Source organism: Lolium rigidum, chromosome 2 (assembly GCF_022539505.1).
Source record: "Lolium rigidum isolate FL_2022 chromosome 2, APGP_CSIRO_Lrig_0.1, whole genome shotgun sequence".
In the NCBI taxonomy this organism is placed as follows: Eukaryota; Viridiplantae; Streptophyta; class Magnoliopsida; order Poales; family Poaceae; genus Lolium; species Lolium rigidum.
Window position 1 is genome coordinate 183516771 of NC_061509.1, and position 16634 is coordinate 183533404.

General features: G+C 48.2%; 1 protein-coding gene across 1 annotated transcript; it reads right to left on the minus strand.

The window, feature by feature from the left end:
• Window positions 1–3096: 3096 nt before the first annotated feature.
• Window positions 3097–10343, minus strand: LOC124687811 (vesicle transport protein GOT1-like). The gene is made up of 7 exons (XM_047221549.1): window positions 10184–10343; window positions 8660–8752; window positions 4453–4544; window positions 4275–4355; window positions 3631–3728; window positions 3480–3555; window positions 3097–3309 (listed from the first exon to the last, which is right to left on the minus strand). Exons 2-7 carry the CDS (start codon window positions 8685–8687, stop codon window positions 3280–3282), a joined length of 405 nt encoding a protein of 134 aa, XP_047077505.1. The 5' UTR covers window positions 8688–8752; window positions 10184–10343; the 3' UTR covers window positions 3097–3279.
• Window positions 10344–16634: the final 6291 nt, after the last annotated feature.

Here is a 16634-nt window from a genome sequence, read left to right on the forward strand (position 1 = left end):
AGCAAACAAGAATAAAATAAAGCAAGACAAAAACAAAGTAAAGAGATTGGATTGTGGAGACTCCCCTTGCAGCGTGTCTTGATCTCCCCGGCAACGGCGCCAGAAAACAGTCTTGATGCGCGTAGATGACACGTCCGTTGGGAACCCCAAGAGGAAGGTGTGATGCGCACAGCGAGCAAGTTTTCCCTCGATAAGAAACCAAGGTTATCGAACCGAGTAGGAGCCAAGAAGCACGTCGAAGGTTGATGGCGGCGGGATGTAGTGCGGCGCAACACCAGGGATTCCGGCGCCAACGTGGAACCTGCACAACACAACCAAAGTACTTTGCCCCAACGAAACAGTGAGATTGTCAATCTCACAGGCTTGCTGTAACAAAGGATTAGATGTATAGTGTGGATGATGATTGTTTGCAAAGAACAGTAAAGAACAATAGCAGCAGTAGATTGTATTTCAGATGTAAAGAATGGACCGGGGTCCACAGTTCACTAGAGGTGTCTCTCCCATAAGATAAATAGCATGTTGGGTGAACAAATTACAGTCGGGCAATTGACAAATAGAGAGGGCATAACCATGCACATACATGATATGATGAGTATAGTGAGATTTAATTGGGCATTACGACAAAGTACATAGACCGCTATCCAGCATGCATCTATGCCTAAAAAGTCCACCTTCAGGTTATCATCCGAACCCCTTCCGGTATTAAGTTGCAAACAACGAGACAATTGCATTAAGTATGGTGCGTAATGTAATCAATAACTACATCCTCGGACATAGCATCAATGTTTTATCCCTAGTGGCAACAGCACATCCACAACCTTAGAACTTTCCGTCACTTGTCCTGCAGTTTAATGGAGGCATGAACCCACTATCGAGCATAAATACTCCCTCTTGGAGTTAAGAGTAAAAACTTGGCCAGAGCCTCTACTAATAACGGAGAGCATGCAAGATCATAAACAACACATAGGTAATAGATTGATAATCAACATAACATAATATTCTCTATCCATCGGATCCCAAGAAACACAACATATAGCATTACAGATAGATGATCTTGATCATGTTAGGCAGCTCACAAGATCCGACAATGAAGCACATAAGGAGAAGACGACCATCTAGCTACTGCTATGGATCCATAATCCAGGGGTGAACTACTCACACATCACTCCGGAGGCGACCATGGCGGTGAAGAGTCCTCCGGGAGATGATTCCCCTCTCCGGCAGGGTGCCGGAGGCGATCTCCTGAATCCCCCGAGATGGGATTGGCGGCGGCGGCGTCTCTGGAAGGTTTTCCGTATCGTGGCTCTCGGTACTGGGGGTTTCGCGACGGAGGCTTTAAGTAGGCGGAAGGGCAGGTCAAGAGGCGTCACGGGGGACCCACACAGTAGGGCCGCGCCGCCCTAGTGTGGCGGCGCCCCGTGGCCCCACTTCGTCTTCTCTTCGGTCTTCTGGAAGCTTCGTGGCAAAATAGGCCCCTGGGCGTTGATTTCGTCCAATTCCGAGAATATTTCTTTACTAGGATTTCGAAACCAAAAACAGCAGAAAACAACGAATCGGCTCTTCGGCATCTCGTTAATAGGTTAGTGCCGGAAAATGCATAAATATGACATAAAGTATGCATGAAACATGTAGATATCATCAATAATGTGGCATGGAACATAAGAAATTATCGATATGTCGGAGTAGGCTACGATGGCAGCCCACGTCGCACGTTTCGAGTCGGTTACAGCGACCCGAACCGACTAACCGCGACGCGTCCGTCGAGGACTCTGTTCGTTTTCCTGAGCTGCAAAAAGTAAGGAAAGTCTCGGCTCGAGGCTCAATCCACTCGTCGCGTCGAGACGAGCAAGGAGGAGGAGGAGCGCGCGCGTGTAGCACTCCTATTCTCACTCACTTACTAGTGGTGGAACAACCCACCTTATAAGGTGGTCTAACTTCCTCCCAACTTTCCATGTGGGACTAAACATCCCACCTTTTGCCACTCCCTAGTGAGCTGCCACCAACTTGGGCTCAAACTCACAAGGCTGCCACTAAGTGGGCTTTGAGATTTATAGGGAAAATCTGAAATCTAGTATGGGCCACCAAATGTGGGCCCAATATTTCAACAACTAATGGGTTGGGGTGTGATACGATAAGGTGCTGGGGATAAAAATAAAAACCCTATAGGAACCGTTCTCATCCTAGTACGCAACAATGCACCGAAATCGTACGCCATGTTTATTCATAAGGAGGAAGAAGAAACATGCATAGGAGCGAAGGACGGTACATTGATCCCTTTAGCAATTTTGAGAATTGAAGTGGGATAGTTTCTGAGTATGGCGACTAAAGTGAAATGATTTTTGAGTTTGAGGACTAGGTTGCAGCTTCTCTGCAAGTTTGATGGCTCCATGTCATTACATTTTCATGTACTCCATCCGATCCATAATAAGTTGTCGGTTGGTATAACTTTGTGGATTGGAGGAAGTATATTACATTTTTATCACCAACACCGATTATAGATTTGAGAAAGTATTACAATTTTAAACATCATTTAACAATAAAATCAATGACAATCCGTGAATAATGTTCTCTCTTTCACTGGACGGCTTCAATAGTCCTACTATCATGACTTCTATCTCTAGAAAACAACTTAATCTAAATTTTGATAAATCTAAAACATCTATTTATGGCCAGAGATAGTAAAAAAAATGATGACTGAGATCTTTTTTTTTTTCAATAAACCCGGAGCCGCTGCTCCACCTTTTGATGCCGTCAAACACCAAACGGCCTGAGGATATGTGACAACGTGCATGCTTTGTGAGGCGATCACCATGCTTTGTTAAATCCGATCCACTGTTTATGAATTATGACACGGCTGAATGCATTTCCCTTTTTGATCCACTGTCTCATGATTTAGTACAAGTTAATTTGAAACCTCAAGCATGAGACGAACTGCATCAAAAAACAGAAACAAACACATCAAGCAACAGTTTCCTACATAGTGTGTTGGGGTGATGAGATAACGAGGGTCAGCGTCTCTTAGTAAAAGCAAGAATCCAATCACATGATTTGAAACCTCTGCCATGAACATTGAAGATCAAACTACTGCCCAGTGCATGCTGATTGAAGAGCAAAGACGCCAGCACAACTAGAAGGTTAGGAAGCCCATAGTTTGCAGATACACACGAGTATTTAAGAGCATCGTAGCAGAAGGTAGATGCTACAGCAATTTTTCATATTGACAATCTGACACCACGCAGTATGCTATTTCTCCCATGAATTAATTCACACCAAAAGCCATCAAGCACGCTTACGCCTCAAACCAAACAGCTGCAGAAATAGAGAAGATGGAAACTGAAGCATCAGTTATACGTATAATCTACAGTGAATACCACAGAATTTAGTGCTCCAGAAAAGTGCAGATTGAGAATATCAGCAAATGTGTTAGGCAGCAGTTAAGTGTAATGCCATATATGCAAGACAAATGTTGAAGAGTTCACCTGAAAGGGATATTGCAGAATCCATCCAATGATTGGAATCTGATATATGAAGGCTTGGATAGGAGCCCCATAACCACTGCAGAATGAAAGCAAAACTCAGTATCATCCAAAAATGAGTATTACAAAGAATTGGGTTGATGTAGGCGATGACCTGAAGAGGACAAAAGATCCATACAGCTCCATAATCATACCAGCAACAGGCCATCGGACAAACAGGAGAAACAGACCAAGGAAGAAAGGTATAGATCCCTGCAGAAAATTTAGCATCATCTCTTTAACATGTAGAACTGGGAGACGCATGAATGTGGTCAGCATTTCGCTGTCTAATGAACAAGACTAATAAAGAGCAGCATGCTATAGCATTGTTGCAAAGGAGACTTGAATTTTCCTGATGGATATAGTTGTCTCAGAGAATGCGATATGCAATCAGTATTCTATGTATTATATACTGTCCATCCATGGTTAATCTACGAACGTTAGCAATTTTGCAGCACATAACCAGACTCGCAATCAACACCTTTAGTATCCTTTGCAAAACAGAAAATATAACACCTACGTAATCAACTGCTTGCTTAACCATGCAAGAGAGCCATGTCATAGTCATACACATTCAAGAAGAAATCTGGCTTCAGTAAGCAACGAATAGAAGATAATATAATGTAGCATTGCATTTAACTAAGTATAGTTTTGAGCTTTGATGAAGCATGTTACGCCATATATCTATCTAAGTTTCAAGTAAAAAAAAGTATCCGTCTAAGATTCCAGAAAATATGTGTCTATGCAAGTGTTGACTACCTTAATATTTGCCTTCTTTGTAAATAGCTGCCACATAGAGTGCCAACCTAGTAACAGGCCTACTCCAGTCAAGAAGAAAATCTGGAAGAAACAAGGTAGACAAGAATAAAGTGGCATTATTATCTCATTTGATAAGGATCTATAAAACAAGAAGATTCTGTGAATTGGTGTGTCATACATTACCAAGAGCCAACAAACCCCTGTCAAAGAAAAGGATAACGCCTAGGAATGAGAATAGGATGCCAAAGCCCACCAAACCTATGCCAATTTCTACATTGAAATATGATCATTAGTACTTCAATTTACATCTGAAAAGAAGAAAATATAAACATGTGCCAACTTTCTGTAACTTGAACTTGATTACTCTCGATCATATTACTATTCTTAAAGCCCCTGTGCAAGTGATAACTTCAATCTGAGCTCAGGCTCACACGAAGGCAGCGATTTAGAACAATTCGCTTGCTACTAAGATTTCTAAGAAAAACATATATAACCAGGCATTATGTGCATTCGGCATTTTCGTGACCTATGCTGGAAAACAATGGTCAGGATAATGATGCTTTTTAGCCCCCTCATTCTTGTCCTTTTAGCCATAATTTCCGGCTGCTGAATTATGTTATGAATTGCTAACTGTGTTGCACTAAAATTGTTTTATAGTATAGTGTAACAAAGTAGCTATGAGAGCAGGAATAAGTTGGTTAACCAAACGGCAAAAGCTGGCTGCGAAAACAGGGATGTCATAATCCACCAGAATGCCAAATGCAGTCGTAGTGCAGGCAACAAATGAACCCAATTTTTCATGAAACATTTCAGAGACATAATGTATTGTAACATGTACATGTGAGATTATTTTACAAAATTTAGAACTTCAAAACACCTGTAAAACATCTTGGAATAAGAAGAGCACATGTACTCAGGAGTATAAAGTACAAAAGATTGCCATTATACCGGTTCGTCTCTTATCTTCGCTTGCGTTTGGCTGGGATTCCTGGGAACAAGGAGAGGCGGGGTCTGCGACGAGCGGGCGTAGCACTACTTGCCGTATGTCATACAAACTCTTGAACCGAATCCATCAGGAACCCTACCATGGATAGCTTCAATAAAGTCGGCACGGACGGCTCGCCTAAATCCTCTTCCAGCCGCCATCGCCCACAACCTCATGTTCTCGATTCCTCGCCGCCATCGACCGCTATCCTGTGCTCGATTCCTCAACGCCGTCGACTTAGCGGATAGACGCCTGCAGGGACGCAAAGCGGGTAGTCGGAATTTTGGAACTAGGCGAGTTACGCCGTCGCCGTTCGCCTGTTCCAATCTTTTGGGGGCGCCCAACGAGTAAACGGGTATCTCTGCCGTCTTTCCTTCCTCCCCCCAGTCCCCCACCACGGCCATGAGGCCCATGACCGGGCCTCTACAGTGGCGGAACTCCCAGCCGAAGCATCTTCCCTCCAAGAAGAGTTCCTCCACGCCATCGGCCCTCCCAGCCAGCCGATGTCCTTCAGTTGATGAGGATCTGGCGAGCGGCAGCTCGAAGGAGACGGACGGGAGAGGAGAATCAGGGATCTGCCTTCACGGCTACCATGCCCAAGCTACACAGGCTAGCTGACTACCCGCACGCCGCCGCGCTTGTTAGCCCTGAGCCCCCGACACAGTCCTTGGATCGCATCGTGGCTGCGACGGCGGCCAGAGCTTCCCGGCGCAGCTCCCCACGAGACATCTATTGCGGTGTATGGAGGCGGCCAGCTCCATGCGTGCCTCCGCAATGCCTCGATGCAGCTCCTGTCCGGGTGCAGATCGATCGGAGCTTGGACGAGGCGAGCGGTTTCAGACTACTAGCGATGAACAAAATAAGGCCACCCGAGAAGAAGCCAGCTCAACCGGAGTTTCTCCCAATTTAATTCCAGATACAACAGAAGGGGATATTCAAGGGAGAGGGGATTTCGGAATTCAGTACCGAGGTCTCCAATTGGGGATAATACACTGGTTTTACAATAATGATGATGAATTTTGCACAAAATCGAAGGATCTTTCTAAATATATAGTGTGACGCTCCTGGATTGATTTTTCTGGCCAGTGCTCTTCTTTATATACTATCGGATTGGACGCACGGATCGAGCCACTAATTTCGCCGCAAAGCTCGATGCTTTGATATTGGTAACCTGTTCTTTTTTCTCTTCCAGATAACCTGCTACTTTTGACTAGCAAGAGATGCATACCTGTGTGTCATTCAGTATGTCATGTACTCATGTACGAGCTGCTAATGCAATTTGGTCTAGAGGGGCTGAGCTCTCGGAACCTTTTGGTCAGGAAAGGGATGAATCGCTGCTACTCGAGTAGAGAGATGTTATACACAGTGGCTTGGCTCAGCTGATTTGAGAGAGAAGAGAGATGGAATGAGATTTATTGGTATTTATAATTAAAAGTTACGGATGGTGCTTTGCTACTGATTACTGTTAGAGCAATTCCAATAGTATAGCCAACTGTTGGCTATAATAAGATGTTATATCATTTGTAGTCATCATATAGCTAACATGTACAATAGTTGGCTATAAGAATGTAGTACTTTACTAATATATGGCCCACCTTTCACTCTCACAAGATGCCTAGGAGCACGTGCAAGAGCTGGCTATTGCATAGTAGCCCACCTCCCTTCTCTCTCCTCTTCTCTCTCCTCCAACTCATCTAAAATATATTATTTAATGTCTTATAGTCAGCTAACTGGACTCTATTGTACTTGCTCTTACTACTATTTCTGCTATGTTTCACTGCTGCCAGTATGTTCAGCCGACTGTCAATGTTGCCTAAAGGAGCACCAAGGTGTGGTCAGTGGCGTTTGCAGCTTGAATTTTGCAACAAAGCTGGCCACAGCCTTTATGGAGGGTCAGCAAAAAAGGATCTGAGATGCAGCGATGGCATCGTGTGATCAACTTTTAATCTCTTGGCAGCTTTCAAGTTATAAATCAGTGAAGCAATCTCACCATTGCGGACGCAGGTGTGGAAGAGGTGTGCCGCCGTCAGTTCTCATATGTTAAATTCGTGATGAAGCCGTGATCATCTTGGTTCTACCGTTATCATTTAATCATGAAAATATCCGCACTGTACATATGTATCTCTGATTCGATTATTCTATTGTAGTGAGAGAAGGTGACCCGGTAATGGTGGCATGAAGAAACAACAAAGAGTTCCATAAAGCGCCATAATTATTTTGTAAGTTTTGTAATACAAATCTGATCTCTCCCGGTGCAACGCACGGGCACTTTTGCTAGTAAAGTATAAACTCGTTAAAATTTCTGCAAATTATTTCTTCTCTTATGTTGTTTTAAAGTAAACGATATTTCAGTTTGATTCAAATTTTTCAATAAAGTCAACGTGAGAAATATATGGTTTACACATATCAGAGCCGAAGTGTGTACAGGAAAAAAACTGGCAATATTATTAAACATTTGCAATCTGTACACTCCCACCTCTAAAACTGGTACTAGCAATTTTTTGCCACATTGTTGCCCACCATGGCAAAGCCACCTCTAAACTGGACACACGGCATTAAGTGAAAGAATACAGGGTTAATATCCAGTTTTGCAGCTCGGGAGATCAAATGAACTTTACTTCAAAGTTCAGGGGTCATCTGGATTTTTTTCTAACAATTACGAAGTAGTGGTATACCACTCAGTTTTGCAGTAACAGGAACAGACACAATTGTCAAAATACCATCGCAAAGATATTTAACAGTCAATATGCCATCACGATGAGGGTCATTGGGGAACTAGCATTGCAAATACGTGGTAATTTCCTTCTTAATATTGCTAGCCTTAATCGTATATAAAAACGCCAACAAAAGGTGGAAATGTCAAGATGAAGTAAAAAAAAATCGAGTCTTCTGTAAGAATCCAGTAAGATCCTACATGTACTTTATAGCATGAAGTGTGAAGCTACAAAAAAAATTGTGCAAATTGTGTTGATCTGTATGCTGTAAACAAAAAAAAAGGTCATGGGTCTATATCATGAACTATATGTGTACTCCATTTGCTAAAAACATTCGTATATGGACAAACTGGCAATTATTTGGGGGTCTTGTATATGAATTTATCCATACTTCTTCAAAACTTGGAAATGCGTGTTCAAAATGTCTTTAAATACTTCTTAAGGACCAGTATAGATGATCGTTTGACATTGATCAGATCCATTGCATATTCCAAAAATTGTAAGACACCATATTACACACATTTGCAATGGTACTTTGATTTTCCATTTGCTCAACTTGATTTAAAAGGAAGAGACACAGTTGCCATCCTCATTTTTACTGAATATCAAAACCAAAATCAATGTAAGTGCTTTAGTCACTTGTAGTAGCTAGTAAGTAGTAGTGCTAAATGAGAACAGAGCTTTACTTTTGATTTCGCTGATCTCGTAGGCCATTGCACCAGAACCGGAAGATAGCAATACAGTTTCAGTTCACTAGTTCACCTAGGCACCAACTGAGCCTGCAATTTCACATAACAGTACATTAAAAAATCTAATCATTAATTAAATAAAGGAAGATTAGCACATCTTCAGAATCACACAGATATTCTGCTTGGACAGAGGGTGGTATCACAAGGGCTGTATGAGACTTCTAAAGTGGATGTTGGACAACAGAAATACAAAGAAGTTAGACATGTTTATCCAACTCGCCCAACCAGCCGAAGCTAAATCCCCACAGCAACAAACTTAACAGCACATTTTGCAGTAGTATTTCATGAAGGCATAATATTCGAGTGGTATTTTGCTTAAGTGGCACTTTAGCATATCTATGGTGGTATTTCTGTTAAAGAAATAATCAATTACAAACTAAAAAGATATACAAAAAAACTAGTGTTTCTGACTTATGCTCTGAAGAGGTACCAGTTATCTATGACTGCTTATTATAAAGCAAAACAACAGAGGATGCTCATATCAGAAAGTGGGGATATACGATGAGCAACCCACAAAAAAACACTTAGCACCAATACTTATTTCTACATTTTAAAGAACTACAGGGCTAGTTTGTTCCAAATTCAAATACCAGCACTGATGTCCATAGTACCTGATGTATCTTAATTCAAACAATTATGCAAATCGCAGTACCATAGCTTAAGGATTCCAACTCCTTCAAATACGGTCAACATTCCTGAACTTGTGCAGAAACAATTGCATATAAAAGCTACCAACTGTGACAGGAAACTACAGGAATCGCACAACTTGCAGTAACAAACTACAATCAGGATCACAGAGTTGACCGACAACTCTTCACAGAAATAAGATCAGCTATATGATTTGAACTCTATGGTAGCTGGCCAAGGGTACAAAATGTCAACTGATCCATTCCAGGTACTTGCAGGAGAGCGAGCCCCTTGCTCCAACCAACATGGACTGAAAGAGCCACTAGCTCTGTGTTGGTTTAGTACACGACCACAGAACTTCTTCTATGAAACAGATATACATTCACAACAGAGAAGCTACAGGCACTTTACGGGCAAGTTCGCCTATGCCAGCGCAGTAGACGCTGAGCCAGATGAAGTCAGGACGAAAGTTTCAGTTACTAGTGCTACGCCTCTGGTTTCACATGTCCCAGCAGTTGCAGCCTATGCCGCAGCGGGCTGGTGAGCACTGCAACTCGAGGTACGGCTCTATCACCGCAACGGCAGCAACAGCTCGGGTGGTGGAAGACTCGGATTGGAGAAGGAGATCGCCGGGCCGTCGGCACGTGTAACAACTAACGAGAGCCCAACACAGGCAGTGCGAGGGTTTGCCCCAATACGGCCACGCGGAGGCGCGGGCAAGAGGCAGAACAGCGCACGGAGTGGACAAAATTTCGGCGGGCATCAGCGCCTGCAGGGAATGGATCGAGATGCGCGGGCAAGCAATTCGAGGAGAGTGGGATTAGGGCTTATTACCTGCCGGCCACCGATGAAGCACGGATCCCACGCGATGTGGGAGGATGCGGGGGGTAGTAGATCGCAGCGCGCGCCGGCGTTCAGCTTTGGTGGGAGAAAGCGGCGAGAGCTCCGCTCGGTTGCCACCGGCCGCCGGCTTCGATGGTGGTAAGAGCGGCTGACCGGAACGGCAGGGAAGCGTTTTGCACAAGAAGGCGTTAGCTAAGGGCACGAGGGTCCACCAGACAGGGTCCGACATCGGGCCGGGCTTTTTTGGGCCCAAAGCACGAAACAATTGGGCCGGGCCAGGCACAAAGCCCAGAGAAGGACGGGCTTTTTCTCGCTGTTACGCACGTGGGCCGGCCGGGGCACAGCACGAAAGTACATATTTACAGAAAAAAAAATCAAAAGTACTCCTTCCGTCCCACCAAAAATGATATATCCAAATTTTGACAAAGTTAACACTTTTGATGAAACGGAGGGAGTATTTTGCTCCACGGTTCGAATCCCGCTCAACGGGACGTAGGAGCAAGTCATACGCCACTACAATGGGTTCACGTCTTTTTAAACATATTTAAGCCTCGAGCTTGGAACAGAATAGGCTGCATCAGGCTTTCGTGAAGCTGGGCCAGGCACAAAATATTGGCGGGGCGTGCTTTTTCTGAGATGGTGGGGTGTGCCTACCTGGCCATGCCTAGGCCATGCCATGCCGGGCCGATGGCCAGCATTAGGTCCGAGCATCTCAAAGGATAACCTGAAATGCTCCTATTTTTTCCCTATTACAAACTCTCGGCTAACCTGGTAGTAGAAACTAGATAGTGGCAAAAAATTTGCGACCTACTATGCTTTTACCTTTTCGTTATTACCTCTGAAAGGATGAGATGTCGCCTAGAGGGGGGTGAATAGGCGTTTAAAAACTCTTACGGATTTGGCTCGTAAGAATGCGGAATTAAACTAACGTTTAGTTTAAAAGCACAAACCCTAAATATGTTAGGCTCACCTAAGTGCAGCAACAACAACTAGAGCTAAGCAAGATAGGCACAAGATATATGTAGCACAAGTGATAGCAAGATATATGTACTTCAAGCACGATGGCTATCACAAGAAAAGTAAGCTCGGGTATAGAAATAACCGAGGCACGCGGAGACGAGGATGTATTCCCGTGTTCCCTTTCTTTGCAAGAAGGTACGTCACGTTTGGAGGAGTGGAGGTCCCACGAAAGATTCCCCAACGCCACGAAGGCTCACCCTATTCTCCGAGCCACACCCACAAAGGATAATGGCCCTTTCCTTATGGTTAGCTTTTCCTCCACTCCGGAGATGGCAAGCTCCACAACCACTTCACAAGCTCCACGAAGGAGAAGCCCGGGCCTCTTCACAATCTTCCTTGAAGAGATCACCGGAGCACCAACCGCCAAGCCAACTAGGAGGTCTCCCTCCAAGAGTAACAAGCTCACCGTCTCTCACTCGAACTAATCGTGGTGGAGAGCTCAACAATATGCAATGATGCAAAGCAAGAACACTAGAGGTGTTCAAATCCTTCACACTCAAATCCCACCAAAGCAACAAATGCTAGGATGAGATTAGAGAGGAAGAACAAAGAGGAAATCAACAAATGACTCCAAGATCTAGATCCAAGGGGTTCCCCTCACTTAGAGGAGAAATGGATTGGTGGGGATTGTAGATCTAGATCTCATCTCTTAGATCCCTCAAGAATGAGCAAGAATCATGGGGGGAATCAAGAGAGAGGGCAAGTTCTTCAAAGTCAACAATGGAGGAGAGAGAGTGGAAGAACTTAACCAGCCCAATGAGGAAGAATGGCTATTTATAACCCAAGAGCAAATATAACCGTTGAAGAAAAGTTGGGCTGACTCAACCGTCGAGGAGGCCGGTCAACCGGGCCTGGTGCCGGGCCGTCCGGTTCAGGACCCGGTCAGACCGGGCCACAGACCGGGCCATCCGGCCCAAACCGGACCGGGCGCCGGGCCATGACCGGGCTAAGGAGTCGGCGATACTGGATGGCGCCCGGATGGCACCGGTGCCACGGCCGGTCCAACCGGACCACAGACCGGCCAGGGGCAAAACAGCTTTTCTTCATTTTAAACATAAAATGTTCCCGAACTCCGATTGACATGAAACCAATTTTGTTGGAAAGATAACGACAAATAGAACCCAACAAAAACGGTGAATTTAGAGAGGAAAATATAATGATAATTTTGTTGGAAATATGGAGACTCCTCACAGGATATTTTAGATGAATTTAGAGAGGGATTCTCCCACCGTCAAGAAACGGTGAAGACGTCCAAACTCGAAAACGCAATAGAAGATGCATGTGGATTCCGTTTTCGATGAACTTGGGCTTGTTGTAAAGCTAGCAACAAGCTCAAGAACCTTACATAGAGAAACACCAAGAAGCAATAGGGATATGCAAAGAATGCAAATGATTGAGCTCCCTAAGACGATGCGATCAAGTTACCCAACCGAAAGCCCCTCTTGATAGTGCGGCTATCTATCCTATAATCCGGTCTCCCAACAACCACCTTGAGACCGGTAAAAGGAAAACCTAGCAAGGCCATACCTTTGCCTTGCGCATCCCGCTTTGATCTTGATGATAGCTCTTCAAGCTCCACTCAAGCCGGAATGCCTCACTTGATCATCGTTGCTTCGTGAAGACTCACAAATGCTCCCCCATAAACCATGATGGGTGATGTCTACGGGAGCTTCTATTCTTGTAGACAGTGTTGGGCCTCCAAGAGCAGAGGTTTGTAGAACAGCAGCAAGTTTCCCTTAAGTGGATCACCCAAGGTTTATCGAACTCGGGGAGGAAGAGGTCAAAGATATCCCTCTCATGCAACCCCGCAACCACAAAGTAAGAAGTCTCTTGTGTCCCCAACACACCTAATAGGTGCACTAGTTCGGCGAAGAGATAGTGAAATACAGGTGGTATGAATGAATATGAGCAGTAGTAACGGCGCCGTAAAATAGCTTGCTGGCATGTAGTTGATGGTGGTAATATGGTAGCAGTAGTAACGCAAGAAACAGTAAACAAGCAGCGATAGCAGTATTTAGGAACAAGGCCTAGGGATTAGTGTCGTGGTATCGTCACGGCATATGCCATAGGGTGGCTAATCGAAGGGGCTCCTGAGAGATCTCACGGCGGTATCCGGAAGCGGGTATGGGCACGAGCGACACGGCGACGTACCCAGGTTCGAGGCCCTCCGGTGGAGGTAAAACCTCTACTCCTGCTATGAGTGTATATGGTAATCACACAATACAATGGTGCTCCTAGAGCTGTATCCGGCTGGCCCTGAGAGGCTAAGGGAGACGATGGTCTCTCTCACGAGGCAGCGCTCGTAGGTAGGTGAAAGCAATAAGTGTTCGATCGTCCCCTGCACGAGAGGGGTAGTGCGGCTTATATAGGCACCGGCACTTTACATATAAGACCCTATAGTCTACCGGCCGGCTTGGCCGGCTTCGGCTTCCGCTCCTTCCCGAGGCGGTGACGTCGGGAGCCGTTGAGGCGTCATGGCCTGTCCCATCCGGCTGCCCAGGTCAGCGGTATGGAGAAGAGGTGTCTCTGTCGCCGTCGGCCACCGTAGCCTCGTACGGTGCGTCGTAAGCCATGATGGCCTGTCCGGCGCGTGGCACTATTGCTCCACGGTGCCCCGCGCTTTACGGAAGATGAAGTCAGCGTGGACTTTGGGAACCCGGATCACCAACCCGGTTCCTTCCAAGTGCAAGACTCGCCGGCCTCGAGTCGGTCCGAGGTACGGACCCCCGGTCGGATATGGCTTGTAGAAGCCGGCCCGGCTACAGCATTGGCGGCCGTAGCTAGGCCGACTAGGACCTAGAGCCGGCCGGCTTCCGGACCAGCCGGCCACGGCGCCGGCCGGCTGCTCCTCGGCCGGCCTTTGCCGCGAGCCGGCCGGTGGCCAGCCGGCTGCTCCGCGTCCATTGCCCTACCCGGGGTCTCCCCCCGACATTAGCCCCCGAAGCTGGCAAGGTCCTGCGTTTAGAAGGACCTAGGCAGGTTTTCCTGGCTTCTTGAATATATTTGACGGCACTTGGAGGGGCCGACTGAGCATTTTCATTCAGCCGGCTGCGCCCTCGCCCGGCTCGTTCTTGCCGGCTGCTTCTAGCCGGCAGCTCTTTACACTTGTATAGTTTTTGCTTTCTCGCAAGATTTGATGGCGCCTCCGCCTTGCTGAAGAGTTTTGGTTCGAGTGGAACTTTTGTCCGGCTCCGGCTTGCTGCGCGCCGGAGTCTCCGCCGCCTCGGGTCCTGCGCCCGACTTGACCGGTCTGACGCCCGGCCCGGCCGTCGGTTCGTCCGGTCACATCAATGTCCCTCCGGATCCGGTGCGGTTGTGGGCGACGTGGTGTGGCCGTTTCCGATAACCGTAGCGATCGTGGGGGAGTTACGGCGCAGGAAATCCGGAGACGTGGCCCACGATCGCCACGTGGAGGCCAACTTGCCCGCCGCGGTCGGCTATAAATGCCGCGGGGAGGGTACCGAGGCGGCACTTGCTCACTTCTTCTTCCTCGCGCCCTGCCTCCGTCGCTCTCCGCGCGCCCAAGCTCTTCGCTGCTCCGGCGAACGTCTTCCGCTCGGCGAACTCCGGCGACCGAAACTCCACCGTTCCGCCGCCGCCGCTCCATCAATCCGGCGCCACGGGGCCGCGCGTCTCGACGGAGCGTCCTCGGCCCGCCGCCGTCGCCGCCGCGGTCGCAAGGTTCTTCCTCGCCGTTCCACCTTTCTTGGTCGTCTTCTTCTTCTTCGGCCTCGTCAATGGCGTCCCCCAGCGGATCTTGGAGGGGCTCCTACATGCGGGAGGACGACATCGAGCGCTTGGTGCGCCTCCGGCGGATCCCGCGGTCGGTGATCACGCGGGAGCCTGGCAAGGAGACGGAGCCCAAGCCGGAGCCCGGCGAGCGCGTCGTTTTCGGCGCGCACCTCGACCGCGGGCTGGGGCTGCCGGCATCAACATTCTTCCGGCGGTTCCTCGACCACTTCGGTCTCCAGCCGCATCACCTGCCGGCCAACGCGTGCGTCCTCCTGAGCTGCTTCGTCGCGTTCATGGAGGCCTACGCCGGCCTGTGGCCCGACATTGACTTTTGGAGCCGGCTCTTCTACTTGAAGGCCCAGACCACCGAGGGCCGCCTGCGGGCCTGTGGCGCCGCCTCGATCTACACCCGGCCCGGTACGCCTTTCCCCAAAATCCCCACCGTCGACTCGGTGAAGAATTGGCAGATGTCACTCTTCTACGTGCGCAACGACGGGGCGCTCGTCGACCGGATCAACCTGCCGGAGTTCAACCCGGCTCCTCCAGTCGGCCGGATCAACTGGAGCCACAACGCCCGCTCGACGGATCCAAACGCCGAGGTGAACCTGCTCTGGGACTTCCTGGCGACAGCCACCGATGGCGGGCTGACTGCCGAGGATCTCCTCTGCACCATCGCTGAGCGCCGGGTGCTGCCGCTCCAGATGCGCTCCCACAAGATCGGGCACATGTCCGGCCGGTTCGATCCGAACCGGACGTCCAGGCGCCGCTCAACAAAGCCCAGGTGGCCAGCCGGGTGAACCACATCACCAAGGCGAACCTCACGGAGAGCTGGAACTACGGGCTGGTGCCTCACGACAGGGAGCATCCGCCGGCGCGGGTAAGTCCTATGTCTTTGCCATTTTCCGGCTTGCGGCTGCGAGGCCGACTTTCCTTGTCTTCTGCCGACTTCCGACTCACTATATGTTCATGTTTTTCTGTCTTTCTAGGTTTTTGAGCGCCAGAACGCCGAGGACGGCGACCTGGCGACGAAGAGGTGGACGCCGGATCTCGTCGATCCGGCCGACCAAGCCGGCGAGCATGCCGGCGACGACGACCTGCCGCAGGCGCCTGATCTAGGCGGCCAGGGGGAGCACAATCCGCCCCCTTCACCAGAGCAGCAGGAGGAGGAGGTGGAGGCGGCGACGTCCGGCACGGGGCCCATCCCCGCCGTGCCTCTGCGTACGAGGCCGCCAAGCACCACGGCGACTTCGGCGCCCAAGGGCACGAAACGAGCCGGCTCCACCGCCGCCTTGGAGGCGAAGGCGAAGAAGCAGCGCCGGCCGCGGCTCGAAGATGGTCCCGGAGAAGGCCGGGTGAGTTCTTTCTCTCTTTTTCTTGTTTGATTCCTTTTCTTTCCTTACTTTTGTGCTTATTATCTCTCTGTTTATCCGGCTAGGGCCCCTATCAAGTTTGCCCAGGGCGGCGGCTCCCGGCAAGCTCCGCGCGTTGTGTCGCCGCTTCCCCGCCTGACATAGGCATCCCAAATGGGCCTGCCTAATATAGTACCCGGGGTTTATTGAAGGCCCACTACCCGAAGAATAAGAAGACTCGACAGCCCAAGATGTATTTAAGGAAAAGATAGAGTTGTAATAGGAAGTGTTATTTGTAAATCGGCGGGATGAGTTAGAAACCGTCCCGGACTCCGTAATCC

Excerpts from the sequence above, each read along its gene's own strand:
- LOC124687811 (XM_047221549.1), bottom strand. The coding sequence starts at position 8,687 with ATGGCCTACGAGATCAGCGAAATCAAAA. Across the intron at positions 4,356-4,452 it reads GTTTGTTGGCTCTTGGTAAT|ATTTTCTTCTTGACTGGAGT; the intron begins GTATGACACACC and ends TGTTTCTTCCAG. Across the intron at positions 3,310-3,479 it reads TTCTGCAATATCCCTTTCAG|CTGTTTGGTTTGAGGCGTAA; the intron begins GTGAACTCTTCA and ends CTATTTCTGCAG.